Source organism: Miniopterus natalensis, chromosome 12 (assembly GCF_054644295.1).
Source record: "Miniopterus natalensis isolate mMinNat1 chromosome 12, mMinNat1.hap1, whole genome shotgun sequence".
Taxonomy (NCBI): domain Eukaryota; kingdom Metazoa; phylum Chordata; class Mammalia; order Chiroptera; family Miniopteridae; genus Miniopterus; species Miniopterus natalensis.
This window is the reverse complement of record NC_142092.1, coordinates 65600419-65616799: the sequence shown is the minus strand read 5'-3', so window position 1 is coordinate 65616799 and position 16381 is coordinate 65600419. Positions and strand designations below refer to the sequence as shown.

At 41.3% G+C, this 16381-nt stretch overlaps 2 protein-coding genes across 2 annotated transcripts; one reads left to right on the top strand and one right to left on the bottom strand.

The window, feature by feature from the left end:
* Window positions 1–7153: 7153 nt before the first annotated feature.
* Window positions 7154–8116, top strand: LOC107535559 (olfactory receptor 1N2-like). Its single transcript, XM_016211064.2, has one exon. It carries the CDS (start codon window positions 7154–7156, stop codon window positions 8114–8116), a length of 963 nt encoding a protein of 320 aa, XP_016066550.2.
* A 4606-nt stretch (window positions 8117–12722) lies between these two features.
* LOC107535557 (olfactory receptor 1G1-like) lies at window positions 12723–13667 on the bottom strand. The gene has a single exon (XM_016211063.2). It carries the CDS (start codon window positions 13665–13667, stop codon window positions 12723–12725), a length of 945 nt encoding a protein of 314 aa, XP_016066549.2.
* Window positions 13668–16381: the final 2714 nt, after the last annotated feature.

Genomic DNA, 16381 nt, shown 5'->3' with positions numbered 1-16381 from the left:
GTCTGGAGTTCTGTATGAAATAAATTTTATTAAATATAAGTAGCAAAAAAGTAAAACATTTCTTGTTAGAATTTTTTTAACCCCTAAAAAAATTCTGTGGTTTAGACAGTTCTGTTTGGTAAAGCTTAAATTTATAACTGCACACATTAGGAAGGACAGTTCAGATCAGACGATTTGTAAAGTTATAGCTTGGTGTCAGCACTTGACCAGATAGCGAAGGCTTCTTCTAACAATTTCAGCTGTCCCCATGACACATGGCAGGGACCATGGAAAGTGTTCTGGATCGCACCCATCCTATCAGTATACACCGAATAATTCTAACTTCACTGAATAATTATGTCATTAAGTAAATAACATTTTACTTAAAATAATTAATATTATATATAACAAGTAATTAAAATAATTAATATTACATATAACATGATGATACATAATTATAAATAAAAATTATGTAATTTAAAAATAATTTTTAACAAGGTAAAATTACAGAAAAGCATGTATATTTATAATTTCATTTTTGTAAAATTAAAACATGAATGTTGGTATATGAGCAAGGACACTGAAAGAACACAGTCTAAAGGTCAATAGTGCTTACTTCTGATAGTTTTGCCAGAATATATTATCTTTGTAATTAAAAGATTCTTTTAAAAGTATGAATGGATGTGATTCATTGAATTAATCCAAGTGATCATCCAGAAGGCAGTCTGGAGATTGGGGGAGTCCTGATAAGTTGACCAGGGTGTGCTCTCTGCAAGGAGGCAGCGCTGACAAGTGAGTAGGAGAACAAAATTCAAATGCCCCTCACCCAGTGTGAAGAAAAGAAAAAGTGATGGAGCAGGAAGTTTTCATCACAGCCCAGTCCATTCAGGCCCTTTGAAATCTTCCCAGCTTTCACAAAGAAAGGGCTGTAGGAAGTACATAAAATACTGCCCCCACTCCCTCCAATAAGGCTGGGAATTATTTGTGCCTTTTCTCTGACAACACTGATGTCTCACTCACCCAGTTTCTCCACCCAGTTTGAACCTCTTCATCTGGATTTAAAATCTAAGCTTAGGCACTCTATTCTAGCTTCTTACTCCTTTGCTCTCACAGGGCTTTCTTATATTTGCAGATTAGATTGATCTATTGCAGACCTAAATAGAAGGTGTCAAATCCTTATTTCACTCCCCAAACTACCCCTTTGTTTCTAGCCCTGGTCAGAGAAGATGATGTTTTGATTTGAGACTCATATATCTTTATTTTCCATAGAAGCTACAGTGCGGATATATCAGGAATCCCATAACTAAAAATTACTGGACATTAGGTTTATCCGGTCCATATCCATTGCTCCAAGTCAATGAAAAAGTCAGAGTAATAATGCTGGCTGAGCACTAGCCATGAGCTGGCCACTAGTCTCTCTTAAGTGATAACTCTTTGTAGAGGTGCTGTGATTATCTTTACATATGTAGAAACTGAGGTTCAGAGGGGTTAAGAAACTTGCTGAAGGCCACATATTTAGGAATTGGAATCAAATTGTCTGAGTCAAAAGCCTGTTCTTTGTTCTGCTCTGCTGCCCTTCAGTGCTCACCAAACCACATTGTGACTGGTTCAGCGCCTGTGTAGGTTCAATAAGGAGAAGATGCACCACCAGCAACTTCGTTCATTCAAAATAGAATTCCGCCCAGTTGGCTTGGCTCAGTGGTTGAGCATTGACCTAGGATCCAGGTGATCGCAGTTCAATTCCTGGTCAGGGCACATGCCCGGGTTATGGGTTCGATCCCCAGTCAGGGGTGTGCCAGGGGGCAGCCTGTCAATGACTGTCATCATTGATGTTTCTCTCTCTCTCTCCCTCTCCCTTCCTCTCTCTGAAATGAATAAAGATATATATATTTTTTAAATGGAATTCCCACTGTATCCAGACATTAAAACTACTGAGAATATTTAGGTCACCTAGACTGAGGAAGAAAGATTTAGTTTGCAGTAAGATAATTTTGATTCACCCTCTATAGCAAACTTAATAATATGCTGTGAATAATTCATTTAGCTTCTCTGAACTGTAGTTTCCCTCTCTGTGAAGAGGGGTAACCGAGTCTGTTTTGTAGGCCGTTGTGAGGTTCTTTATTGCCTCACATCAGGAAAATGTCGATGCTATTTCTTATCATGACATAATCAGTCTTTTATGATTCTGTCTCCATCTGTCTGTCTAATGACACTTGCCCCTCATGCCATGCCACTCCGCATTCTTGCCCAAGAATCACTCACAGTTCTCAAACAGCTCATCACGACCTGCCTGCATGCCTTTGCTTCTTAGCTATTCCACCTTCCTGTCTCCTCTTCTCCACCTGGCGAGAGCTCCGGTGTCAACACCTGGGGAGGTTGGAGTTCTTTACTTTATCCTCTGTGTTCCCACAATCCTGTATATGGGTCTCTGGTAGGACAGTTGACATATTGCCGTATACTTACTTACTTATCTCCATTAGATTGTGTGTTCCTCAGTGCCAGGGACTCATTTTCATTGACCTTGTTTCTTCTTGTATGTACTTGATAATCATCTATTGAATAAATCAGTGGATGGATGGGCAGTAAAGTGACATTTTTTTTTAGCTATGATGAAACTGTATGGTGGCAGTGTTTAGCTACCAGCATTGCCTTTTACTTATAGAAATAGTTAATAAAATAGATGACTCTTACATGAAGACCTTAGATTGCCTAGCCTACATTCTAGTACATAGAAAGTGCTCAAAGTTGTTTGTGAAAATGGAAAAAATGTATTGTGGATGTTGAATTATTTTAATCAATTGAGTGTTTTCACAAGTACTGAATTTATGGTTTGTTTATATCTTACATTTGAACTAAATATTGTTTTTGTTTTAATTTAAAAGAATGCAGGGAAAGTTAATGCTTGGGATTCAGATTTAGTATGAACATATCTTCATGTGCCCCTTCCCGGTGCTGAGATATGTTGCCCCAGTTCTCTTGCTTTTACGTATTTGAAAACAGCCAACATGACCTGATGTGCTCTGTCCACACATCAAGCCCCTCTCAGGAGTATATGGAGATTTTAGGAAACTGTGGTTTCAGGGACCATAGGATTAAATTAATAATCTGGGGGAATAGTCCTCTGGATTAAAGCTATCTAGCCACCCCACCCTTTAGGAACTAAAGGACATTAAGTCATCTAATATACCTGTCTTATTTTATGAACAAGTAAACAGATCTCAAAGAGCTGCTGTAATCTATCCAAGTTCAGCACTACAACTGATACCAAAAACAGGATCCCTGAAACGATATTCAGTGGACCATTCTGCTTCTCTTAACTAACTGGAAAAGGGGACATATGGCCGATGACTTACTGTTAGTCCTGAGCTGGCCGAGAAGAGCTGCTTATTTCTTCATGTTAAGGTAGACATTTGACTATCCTGTTCTCAGTTCTCACTTGTCAAGACCGAAGAAGCCATATTTGATGACCAAATGGAAAGACAGCATCTTCCCCTATGTTTAAGGTAGAAGGGATGCCTGGGACATGGAACCCTCATCTGCTCTAAGGAGGAAGAAATGAGAGCAGGGCATTCTAGATCCTGAGCCAGCCAGCCTGACTAGTATCCCAGGAAAAACGAACTTATCTACATGCAGTTTCTAGCACAACCCCAGTGCTCTCTGAGGGAAGTTGCAGAGACATCTGGGAATACCAGTCTCTAAAGTATCTGTTGTGGGAAAAGCTTTGTTCATGCCTGGTCCCTATCCTCAAACTCTAAATGAACTCCTCTGTGACTTTATGAAGTTTACCTATCCTCTCTGGACTTTGGTTTTCTCAGGTAAATAAATCAGAAAACAAAATGTTCTCTCACAATAGAAATCTTAGAGTTAACATTTTTGTCATTCTAGAGCATATGAAGTATTATCTTATTGTTGTTTTAATGAACACTTCTCCAATTTGTAATGTTGTTGAACACATTTTGGGTGCCAATTGGTCATTCTTACACCTTCTTTATAGAAAGGGTCTGTCCATTTTTATTGGGTTGGTTGTTTTTTGGTAATGATTTGTAGGAAGTTTAATTCTTATGTAATGGGTATACTCATTTTTTTTTTTTTAGTTTAAACCTTTAAAAAAACTCTAAATTTTATCAAGATATTTGACCATTTTTAATTTGCATATATCTTACATTATTCCCTAAAAATGTTTATCTTTTAAGTGTTTCTTCCATACGTCTCTTTGTGGAGCAAACCTTCTGCATCTTTCTATATCTAAGAATATTTGTAATATGTCTCTACATTGGAATGGCAACATGCTGGATATAAAGTTTGGGGTTCAAAACTGTATTCTTCTTATGCGTTAAAGATATTTCAGTGTCTTCTTACATTCAGTGTAGCTATTAAGAAGTCTGATATGAATTTGACTACTGTTCTTTTGCAGGCAAACTTCCCTTTCTCTCAGGTATTTGAGAGGCAAGGAATTCCCATAGTTCTTTACCCCAAAGAGGTCAGCCCTGAATGAGAAATTGTTGTTGCCATTGGCAGGACCGAATCACAGTGGCCAATTGCTGAAGATGTGTAATTGGGGCCAGTTGTCTCCCAGGACATCTTCCAGTGACTGCCTAGGGTTTGGGCAGTCGTGCTTCCTTGTATTCCATCCTTGACCAGGGCTATCTAGTAGAAGGATTATAATGTAGCAGCCCTCCAGTGAGCTTGACTAAGTAAAGGGAGCAGAGAAGACTTAGAATTTGCTGATGCTCCATGAGGAACAGCTGTCAGGTGCAGTGTCAGTGGTAGTCTGCTCAGGGCTGGCTAGCACTTCCTGTTCATTGGGGTGCACAGCAAAGTAATATGCCCATTGAATCACACCATTTTTCCTCAATAATTGATGTCCCTCTTCTAAAGTTTTCCTTTTGGGGAGGCATGTGCATTAATGACTGCAGCAGCAACATGGGCTATTTTTCATGCCACGAACACCCAGTGAGCAGAGGAAAGATTGGAAATCAGCCTGGGAATGTTGGGGTGGGTGGGCATTGCACGCCTATTTCCATAAGTCTAATGGATCCTGTTATTACTTGAGAATCTGAGGGGATTCAGTATTAGTTTGAGGATCACGAGATATTCCAGCCAATGGGCATATCTTGGCAGAAGTTCAAGGTAATTCTGAGCGAGAACTATACAGGTGCAAGAGCCATTTATTATACCTTTTCACTGCTAATTACATAATATCTTTAATAAATTCTGAATTTTCAATCAAGTCTAATCTTGGACCTGTGTTTTAGTTTCTTACCTTGTAATGTTGTTTTTTGAGTCATTATAGAACATTCTTTAAAGGGGGTCTTCTCTGCCCAGTTCATGGTGGTAAGCTTCCTCTTCCAGGCAGTCCCAATGTATTGCACCAGGATTAAGGGAATTCTCCATGGTTGCTGTCCTATTCGCTTTACAGGCCCAGTACCTAAGCTGGTACTAGGGTAGCCTTTTTAGCATGTTGATATGCCACAGCACTTAAGGAGACCCATGGTCACTGCCAGTCCTTTTACAGTAGGCCAGCAGGGTCATGACTCCTCTTACCTCTCAGGAAGAGTCAGGGTAAGAAGCCATCAGAGCCACTTTTCATAATTGTTTGTGCCACAAGACACCATGGTTTCCCTCCTATAGCCCTCAGGGTCAGGGTATTTGAATTAACTTTTCCCCAGCATTATCTTGCAGAGCAGAAATAGATGTCTTCCCTAGCTAGGCCAATTCTCCACCTAGCTTTCTGCCCCACATTCTGTTCCAGCTCATAACTGTCTGCCTTACCCTCATGGGTTTCTCGGTTTTAACATTATTGTTATATTTCCTAGATTTTTTGTTTACCTCAGTTTCTCAAGGACTGTTTTGGTGGGTAGGAACCATCAGTTTAAGCTAATCACCCTCTTAGCAACAACCTGAAATCCAGAGGCTCACAGAAGTCCAACAACAACCCCTCCCCTCAAGGTGGCAGGGCCAGGAAAACTTTTGGCCAGTTTGGAGTCCAAGTTTGCTGTGCTCTACCTCCTGTCCTGATCTCCTTCTGCCCCAGTTTCCACTTTCCGAGGAGATGCCCCAGAGCAACCTCCACCCTGAGATCAGAGAGACAGATACATCCCTGGGCACAAAACTAATCAAATGCAAACCCACCAATGCTCTCTGCTGTCCCTCCTCCCATGCTCCTTGGTGAGCACTGGCCTAGGGAGCCAGAATATGAGGCTAGAGCAATTACTTCATGTTTGTCTCTGAGGATCAGCCAGAGGAATCATACTCCAGAGGCCCTGAACCTAGAAATACTCCTGTGACAATGTGTACCAAGTATGTCTAACACCCATCACTGCAGTCAGGGTTGCTGCTCTCGAGGTGGCTCCAAGAAACCAGCAGTGCTGGGTCCTTTCAGCTTTCTCAGTTGTTGTAGGCAAGAAGAACCCTGCATGCTTGAAGCACGGTCCTCTGAGACCAAAGAGGAGAACATGGGAATAGGGTAGGTTCCTTTGGTGGTGAATGCTGTTTGGGCCAAAGCAATGTTGTGAGCACAGCGAGAAGGGCAGGCAGGCTTGTGTTTTCCCACAGACACCCACAAAGGTCGCAGTCAGCATCCTGCATTCTGTCCCAGACATCCTGAGGTGAGCAGTGGGAACTGCTCCCTTACAGAGCAAGTCACCTATGTCTGCCTCCTGCTGAGGAGGAGTTTCAGCTTAGAGGTGGCCGTGATGCAGGGGGTTTAAGGATGTGGGAAATGACTTCAGAGTTCACTCTGTATTTCCTCTTTTCTTTGTGGCTTTGTGAGAGTGCTCAACTTAATATCATCGAGCCTTGTATAACTGTCTGTGACATCAGATAATAAAAGCATGTACCTCACAGAGCATTCAGTTCGATGCTGCAATATACAGTGCTTTGGGTTCAGCAAATGGCAGCTCTTAATGCCTTTGTGCTACATAGCAAGGATGGAAGTAAGCTGGAACTCATGTCCCCAACCGGTACCTACCACTTTGCTTTTGTGTTTTAATTTCTCTGCCTGCTTGCTAAATTGAGTAGGGAAGAGTTGGGGGAGATCCAGGAGGGAGGGCCTAGGGATCTGTATAATTTAATCTACTGAATAAAATATGACTATGTCATTGAGGGCCACAAGTGTTACTTTTTCTGCAAGTTTCTTGTAAATCTTTTTTCTCTTTCTAGGAAGAGTGGTGGCATGGACAGAATCAACCAGTCCAGTGTCACTGAATTCCTCCTTTTGGGTCTCTCTGAAAGCCCAGAGCAGCAGCCTCTCTTATTTGGCATCTTCCTGGGCATGTACCTGGTCACTGTGTTGGCGAACCTGCTCATCATCCTGGCCATCGGCGTTGACCCTTGCCTTCATACCCCCATGTACTTCTTCCTCGCCAACCTCTCTTTTGCCGATGCCTGCTTTTCTTCCACCACAATCCCCAAGATGCTGACGAACATCCAAACACATAGTCAGACCATATCATATGGGGAGTGCTTGGCCCAGATGCAGTTTTTCATGACATTTGGGGCACTGGACGACTTCCTCTTGGGGGTGATGGCCTATGACCGCTATGTGGCTATCTGCAAGCCCCTTCACTATTCCACACTCATGAGTCCTCTTGTGTGTGTGCTCCTTCTCATTGCATGCTGGGTTCTCACCATCCTCATGGCCCTCTTACACACCCTGCTCATGGCTAGGCTTTCTTTCTGTGCAGGTAACACCATCCATCACTTCTTCTGTGATGTAGTCCCCCTGCTGCAGCTCTCCTGCTCAGACACCAGCACCAACCAGGTAGCCCTGTTCACTGTGGCCTCGATACTTACTGGTCCTCTCTTCCTGATTATCCTCTCATATGCACACATCATCTCCACCATCCTTAGGGTCCCATCTGCCTCTGGCAGGCAAAAGGCCTTTTCCACCTGTGGGTCCCACCTCACTGTGGTCGTCTTGTTCTATGGCACAGCAGTCGGTGTCTACCTGTGTCCTTATTCATCACACTCAGGGGTTAAGGACAGGGTTGCAGCTGTATTTTATACAGTGGTGACTCCCATTCTGAACCCCTTCATTTACAGCCTCAGGAACAATGACATGAAGACTGCAATGAGAAGGCTTTTTGGAATTCACAACTCTTTTCCAAGGGACTCTAATATTGCATCCATATTTTGAAATTACACTCTGGAGAAACCCTGGGCTTATGAAGAAATATGATCCCCTATCACATTTGCTTAGCTTTTAGACAAAAGTGATCTAGAAATCATTCTCTGAAGCCCCCAAATCCTACAGTGTATATAATCAGTGTATTTCATAAAGGACATGTGCATTCATAAATGTTGTCAGTATTTCCTTGTTGTATGGTGATCTCAGCTAAACCGGGGTAAGACCAATTAAAACTTCATTTGTTTACTGTTGTTCTAATGAAAATGTGAATTTTTTAACGTTCAAATCAACCAGAATTTATTAATCTCTCCCATTTGCTGGATACTGTGTCAGGTAGAGGAGATACTGATTCCCTGCTTTTGCGGAATCCACCTTCCCATGTGCTATGTAGTTGCACATATAGTTGCAATTAGCTGCAATATAGGTCCAATCATGATGATTTCTCCATAAAGCTTAATATTTACTTTGTTCCACTTTCTTATCCCTTTAAGTGTATTATGCCATTTAGTTCCCCAATTATAACCATCTCAGATATGGTACTATGATTATCACATTTTACAGATGGGGAAACTATCGCTGGTAAGTGGGGAAGGGAAGGTCCTAGGGAAGAGAGCCCCCAGTCAACTTTTTAGGGATTCTCTTGTCCTCCTCACTGGTGTATTCTTTATTGCTTTAGTGAAGGGAGTGTCTTCTGTCCCTTCTTGGGGAACAAAGTGGTGGGTGGGTTCTTTGCTCTCCTATAATAAATGCAATCTCAGGTACATGGCCATGTACCTGAGATTCTGACCTCTTCTTCAATACTTTGCCAAGGTGTTCTAGCATCTGCATTTCATTTTTTGTAGGCTGCCATCATTTCCAAGCCTATCAATGACCTCAGCTGTGTAAGAGAGCTTGTTCTAGGTGTTCCTCTCTCCTGAGTCATATGAGAAGGCTCCCACATCAAACAAATTTACCCTATCCAGCCTTATGTTCCATAACTTCCTTGTCCAGTTCCCTGAGGACCCACCTCCACTTGTACTCCTCCAGTTTTTAGTGGATACCTTAGCCAAATCCTGCTCCCCTTTTGATAAATCACATAAATATTACTGTAGCCAGGATTGTAATCCCCTGTTGGGACTATGTTGAAATCTGTTTCAAGTTATGAGTCTAGAGAAAAATGAAAGAGGCAGGTATTTTAAGAAGGCAAATATCACCTTGCACATCACCCACCTCAGAGGAAGACTTTATCGATTATGAAATGCTACGTAACAAACAACTCCAAACTTAGTGTTTAGAAAACAGCCATTTACTTAGTTTCTTTTTCTTGCTGGGTAATTCTCTTAGTGGCTTTGGGTAGGCTCCCTGATGTGTTTTCAGTTGGCAGCCCATCAACTGGGTGACACTGCTTCTGGAGACTGGCTGCTTTTTAACTGAAACAATGGGAGGCATACAGGATCATGTGCCTTTCATCGTAGGACAGGAGGCTGAGCCGTGTTCACAGGTTGCCACTGTTCCAAGAACGGCAAGAAATCAAGCACTTTTCAAACCCTTGCTTGTGTGAAATTTGCTATTGCCTTGTTGGCAAAAGCAAGGTTTAAGGCCAGTCCATATTCTAGGGGTGCAAATTTCACCTCTTGGGAGGAGAGACCAAGTCTCATCTCAAGGATGCAGAATCAGAGAGAGAAAGAAGTTGTAGCCAATCGCTAAATCTGCCACAAAACCTTTTCATGGTAATCAGGCAGTGGGACCTTGCTTTTGTCTGCCAAGGGAAAGTGGAATGCTTCCCCTATCTGTGAGACTTAAAGGATTCCGAGCATTCAAAGAACTCCATCCGAATGTCCCAATGACAGTCTCACATTTCCACCCTTTCCCTATCAGAACCCTGAATAGGAGACTTAGGGCTACACTCCCCAGACTCTTATGATCAAATTTTGAGCCTGATTTTCTTTAAAATGTTTTTTTCAATTACAGTTTACATTCAGCACTATTCTGTATTAGTTTCAGGTGTCAGCATAGTAGTTAGACAATCATATACTTTACAAAGTATATGTTCCCACTGATATTTCCTGTACTTGCCTGACACCATAGTTATTACAATATTATTGACTGTATTCCCTAAGCTATAGTTTATATTCCCATGACTGTTTTGTAACTACCAGTTTGTACTTCTCAATCCCTTCACCTTTTTCACCCAGTCCCCTGACCCCATTCCCTTCTGGTGACCGTCAGTCTATATTCTGTATCTATGTGTCTGTTTCTGTTTTGTTTGCTTATTTATATTCTTTATATTCCACATATAAGTGAAATCATATGGTATTTGTCTTTCTCTGACTGACTTATTTCACTTAATACAGTACCCTCTAGGTCCATCCATGTTGTCACAAATGGTAAGATTTCATTCTTTCTTATGGTGAAGAAATATTCTAATGTACCACAGCTTTTTACCCACTCGTCTTGTATATTGTAAATAACTCTACAATGAACATAGGGGTGCATATATTTTTTCAAATTATTGTTTGTGTTTCTTGGGATATATACCCAGAAGTGGAATTGCTGGGTCATAAAGCAGTTCCATTTTTAATTTTTTTGAGGAACCTCCATACTGTTTCCATAGTGCTGAGCCTGACTCTCAGTATACATGCTGTGCTTTGGTTTGTTTCTTTAAATGCTTATATGGAGCCATTGAATTTCACAGCATGCCTTTAGTAGACAGCTGCTGAGCTGAGTCTCTCCTCATCTTTCTTCAGTATGTCTAGGAAAGGGAACAAAAGCACACTAAATTCACAATCCTTACTTAACCTTCATTTTTTTTAAAGTGCTGGAGTTATTGCATAATCCAGTGCTTTTCCTTTTGCTTCTGTCTGGTTCCCATCCACTATCATAGAGTCTTACTGATTGTGAAGCTACACACACTAGGTGTTAATATGGCTCCACTCATCACCACCACTGTGCATCTCACTGTTAAAATTTCCTTTAATTTTGTATAGTCCTTCTGTCTTTCATGACCTCAACACCTTTGAAGTCTCTCAACAGCCTTTGACGGTAATTACTATAGTTACTGTTGCTATTTGGAAACTGAGACTCAGGGATGCTGATAACCTGCTGAAGATCACTCAAGTGGTGAATGGTAGATCTAATACATGAATGCAGATATTTCTGACTCCAACTTAAGTCCTATTTTCATGTAAAGGAGCTACTTTAAAAGTCTGAGTTCATCATTTAGATCTTAGGAGAGTCACAGTTATACAAGGAAGAAGTCAACAAAGTGCAATGCAGTTTCTAAAATTTCTCCTTTGTGTTATTGAAAAATCCTCTGTGGGTTGTTAGGGTATATTCTTAGCAGCATCCCTAGGGGAGATGCAGTAATGAAATTGATACAGTATCTTTTTAAACAATTTTATTACATTTATTGGGGTGACATTGATTGATAAGGTTATAGGTTTCAAGAGTACAATTCTATAATATATCATCTATATTTTGCATTGTGTGTCCACCATCCAAAGTCAGGTCTTCTTCTGTCAACATATATTTGACTTGTCCCTTTATCTTTTAAAAATTTTTTTAAATTTACTGATTTGAAAGGGAGGGAGAGAGAGAGAAAGAGAAAGAGAGAGAGAAAAGCATCTATTTGTTGTTCCCCTTATTTATGCATTCATTGGTTGATTCCTGTTATATACCCCGAGCAGGACCAAACCCACAACCTTGGTGTATCGGGACAACACTCTGACCTACTGAGTTACCCGGCCAGGGCTCCCTTTACCCTCTTTTACCTCCCCCACCCCCTTTCCCTCTGGTAACCACCATACTGTTGTGAATACAGTTATCTTTTAAAATAGATCTGAACATAGGCCCTGAGCATAGTACTGAAGAATGATGATTCAGTAAAATAAACTTTGTGAGAACCTCAAATAATATGGTCCATGCACCCATCTTTCTGATCATGTGGCTCGATTCATAAGTCATTTCAGAATATCTGACTCGAGACTTACACTCAAGCAGGGGACATGCTCACTTGTAGAGGATACCAGAACCCCCGTGGCTGTTTACTCTTCCATCCTCTAGCTTCTCGTTTGTCCTGCCTCATCTTCAAATCATTTGCTAGTATTGGAAGCTGTTGATTGGAACTGTGTGTGTGAACAGGAGAGGGAAGCAAGAAGAGAGAAAACACATAATGGAGAGGAATATGTGGACTCATGCCCATTTAGGCATAGAGTAACCATTAGGTGTATGCATATTGGAATTAGATATCTGGCTTTACCTCTTATTAGCTGTGCAACTTCAGGCAAATAATTTAACCTTTTGAGCCTTTGTTTTCTCTTCTTACAATGCAAATATTTACCTCAAAGGCATGTGTCGAATATTGCTGAAGATAATGAAGATCTAAGCATAAGACCTGGAAGAAGTATATTTACATATTTATATAGCTATTTTTTCTTCTAACCCCCCCAGAAACACTGCATAATAGGGAAGATTATAGTACCACCTTTTATGAGTGAGGAAATTGTGGCTCAATGAGGTCATTTAATTTGCCCAGGATTGGAAAGCTAGCAAGTGGCAGGTACAGGATTTGGAAGTAGATACCAAGATAACTCTATAAGCTGATTTCCCCTGAATTCCCCAAAAGATGTCTTTGGCCTCATGGAGATTGCAGTGCCCTTGGGCTCAGGAGTCTCCCTAAGGCACTCTTCATGTCTCTGTTTCTCAGGCTGTAGATGAATGGGTTCAGCATGGGGGTCACCACAGCATACATCACAGCTGCAATCCTGTCCTTGCTGGCAGAATCACCAGTGGAGGGAATGAAGTACACCCCGATGGCAGACACATAGAACAAGCAAACTGCTGAGAGGTGGGAGCCGCAGGTGGAGAAGGCCTTCCACTTCCCACTTGCCGATGGAACTCTCACAATGGCAGCCACAATGCGGACATAGGAAATGATGATTAGCAAGGGGATCGAGATGGTTAATGCCCCTCCCCAGTACATCAGCACACATTGGTTGGCATAAGTATTGGAACAAGAGAGCTTTAATAGGGGGAGAAGTTCACAAAAGAAGTGAGGGATGATGTTGTCCGTGCAGAAGGATAGTTGAGCCAGGAGAATGGTGTGGGTTAGAGAGTAAGAATGAGCAAGGACTAGGGACATGATCACCAGCAGGATACAGCACCTGGGACTCACGACCAAGGTGTAGCGAAGGGGGTGGCAGATAGCCACAAGTCGGTCATATGCCATCACCGCCAGGAGGAAAGCATCTAGACCAATGAACCACAGGAAGAAGTAGATCTGCGAGAGGCATGCAGCATGGGTGATGGTATGCCTGTGGGCCTGAATGTTCACCAGCATCCTAGGGACTGTGGTAGATGATAAACAAAGGTCAGTGAGGGAGAGGTTGGCCAGGAAGAAGTACATGGGGGTGTAAAGGTGTGGATCACATCCAATGGCCAGGATGATGACAACGTTCCCCACGAGGGTGACCAGGTACATACTCAGGAAGATGCCAAAGAGGAGAGACTGCTGTCCCTGCTGCTCAGACAGGCTCAGAAGGAAGAATTCAGAGACACCGAATGTATGGTTTCCTGGTTTCATGCCTCAGGTGTAACTAAGGAATAAAATGGAGGATGGCGCTTCAGAATCTTTTCTTGCCCTAATATTGTCATGATGAAAACAAAGGCATAATATAACAATGAAATCAATAACTATGCATTATCTCACTGAAGCTTGACTCTATGAGATAGTTGTTATTATGCTCATTTTATTGATGAAGGAACTGAGTCTCCTAGAAAGACACAGAGGTAAAGTTTAAATCTGGAAATTCTGACTTGAGAATTTTTATCTTAACCTCTTTAGTAATCACGCTTTAATGAGGCACCCAGAACTAATTCATTTGATCATTCTACATTCAATGAGTACTTATTATGTGTCAGTTCCTGCTTTAAGTACCAGAACAATGGTAACAAATACAGAAACTTTTCTGCTGTCATGTAGATAATATTCTAATCAGAGGAGTCATGCAATAAACACACAAACAAAATAATAAGTGATAAAGTAAAACCAAAATATACTGATGACTAGAAGATTTCTTTAAATTTGTTGTTAGAAAGGTACTCTTTATGAAGGAATGGATAAGAAGGAGCCAGCTAAGTGAAGAATTAGGTGGAAGAGTGTTTTAGATACAGGGAATAGTAAATGCAAACATGGGATGAGCACATACATGCATTTGTAGAAGCAGAAAGAAGACAGGGGTAGCTCAAGTGTGGTGAGCAAAGGAGAGTGGTAGGAGAGTAGACTGAGGAGGTAGGCAGGGGCGGGTCACATGGAGTGCAGATTCTCAGTACAGAGACCTGTGGGCATGGGTGGGTGTTCAAGCAGCAGTAGCTATCTGGTTTATGGTATGGAAAGATCATTCTGCTACTGTAGAGAGAAGGATGGTAGGGACAAGAATGCAAACAGGGAGTAAGAAAACACATGAGATTCAGAGTGAATTTGGCTATGTTTTAGAAGTTTAGTGACTCACCCAAGGAACCATAAGTGATGGATCTGGGCTCTAGACTAAAAGTTCTCACTCCTCCATCTGCACCCTTAGAGGTACAGATAGTAAAATTCTCTGAAGTAAACAGGAAAGAATTAGGTCATTTCCTTTATCAACAGGTGCCATTTAAAAATGATATAACTAAAAGAATCAGAGAAATGATCTCTAGAATATTTCTCAAATGGCAGAATCCTGGGAATGTCCTGGAAACATAAGGAAAGTAAGAGGGGAGGAGCCAGAGATATGGATAGTTCTGAGTTATTCCTAGACAGTGAGAGAATGAAAAAGGCAAAGACTTCAGGGACCATTTGCAGGATCATAGATATAAAAATGATTTTTGCTGTGTGTCGCGTATATTTACCTTATTACATTTTCAGATCAGGAAACACAGAGCTCTGAGAGGTTAACTGACCAGCCTAAGACTGCATAGCTAATAAGAGGACAAGTCAATATTCAAACTAAGATTTCTCTTCTACCAAACCACCTAAAGCAGCAGACCTTTGTTTTTTCATGGGTGCTATAGATATTTGTCAACTACTTTAGGACCGTAACTTTAGATCCATCCTTTAGATGCCTCCACAGTGTGTCTAGGGAGCCATGTTTGTAATTTTTCACCTATTTAGATATTTGCTGCCTACCTTATTCTAGGAATGCCTGTAGGCACTGGGTATTAAAAGTTAATCAAAATAGGCACAGTCCCTGGGCTTACAAGCTAATTTGAGAAACAAGTAAACATATAGCCAGAAACTCTGATTAGTATTGGAAAGAAGAGATATGGTGGTATCACTGAGAAAGTATAATTGGAGGGCCTAATTTAGACTAGAGCTTAGGGAAACTACTTGGAGAAAGTTAAATATAATTTGGGACCTGGATTAGTAATTAGCTATATCAGGAATAGAAGAAAGAAGAGTAGGAATATAAACTTAGCAGCATATGTGAAAATCCCAAGGTTTATGGTAAAAAGGGTCTGGCTGGTATGGGAAGAGCAGTGTGGCTGGATAATAGTGAACAAGATGGTAAGTTGCATGAAAAATGACCTGGGCTCTCTGACCACAGGCGACTGAACCTTGGAATCAGCTGATTCAAACTGAGTCAGCCAGGATGTGTAAACCCTTGTTAAGAGGAACAGAAACTAAGATATCTGCACAGAAAACATAGGAACAAAGTTAGACAAAAGAGTAGTCAAGAGGTGTAGGGGTGTGGCATTCCAGAATGACAGAGTAGCTGACCCCTGACTTTCCAGTGTAATTTCATTCTCTTGAGTCTTTCCCTCCATAAAGAGACGGAATGACTTAGTGCTCAAGAGTGCAGGCTCTTGGGGTAATACAGACCTGGGCATCGATCCTGCCTCTGTCATCTATTAGCTGTGGGTAAATTACAAAACATGGCAATGATTATATTGACAATAGCAAGAAGAAGAGTTAAGTATTGACTGTTAACATCTTGCCAGGAACTGTGCTAAAAAGCGCTTTACTTCCCTTATCTCCTTGTATTTTCACTGTCTTATAAGATGAACTCTCTATTTTTCAGACATGAAGTACAAAGAGGTGAAGTGATTTGTCCCAAATGAGGCAGCTGGTAAGTAGAAAAGCCCAGAGTAGAACCCTGGCTTATTTGATTCAGTACTTACCCAATTGATCTCAAACAGTCTTAGATGTTACTGAGCAGTGAAGTCCTGCAGCCTGTACACTTTCCCTTTGGACGATGGCAAATTCACATCACAGTCCCATCTAGAGACTCTGCCTCCTCCCCTTATGGATGAAATGTAGGC

What these genes read in the sequence shown, in the direction of transcription:
- LOC107535559 (XM_016211064.2), top strand. Translation starts at nt 7,154, where the DNA reads ATGGACAGAATCAACCAGTCCAGTGTCACTGAATTCCTCCTTTTGGGT.
- LOC107535557 (XM_016211063.2), bottom strand. Translation starts at nt 13,667, where the DNA reads ATGAAACCAGGAAACCATACATTCGGTGTCTCTGAATTCTTCCTTCTG.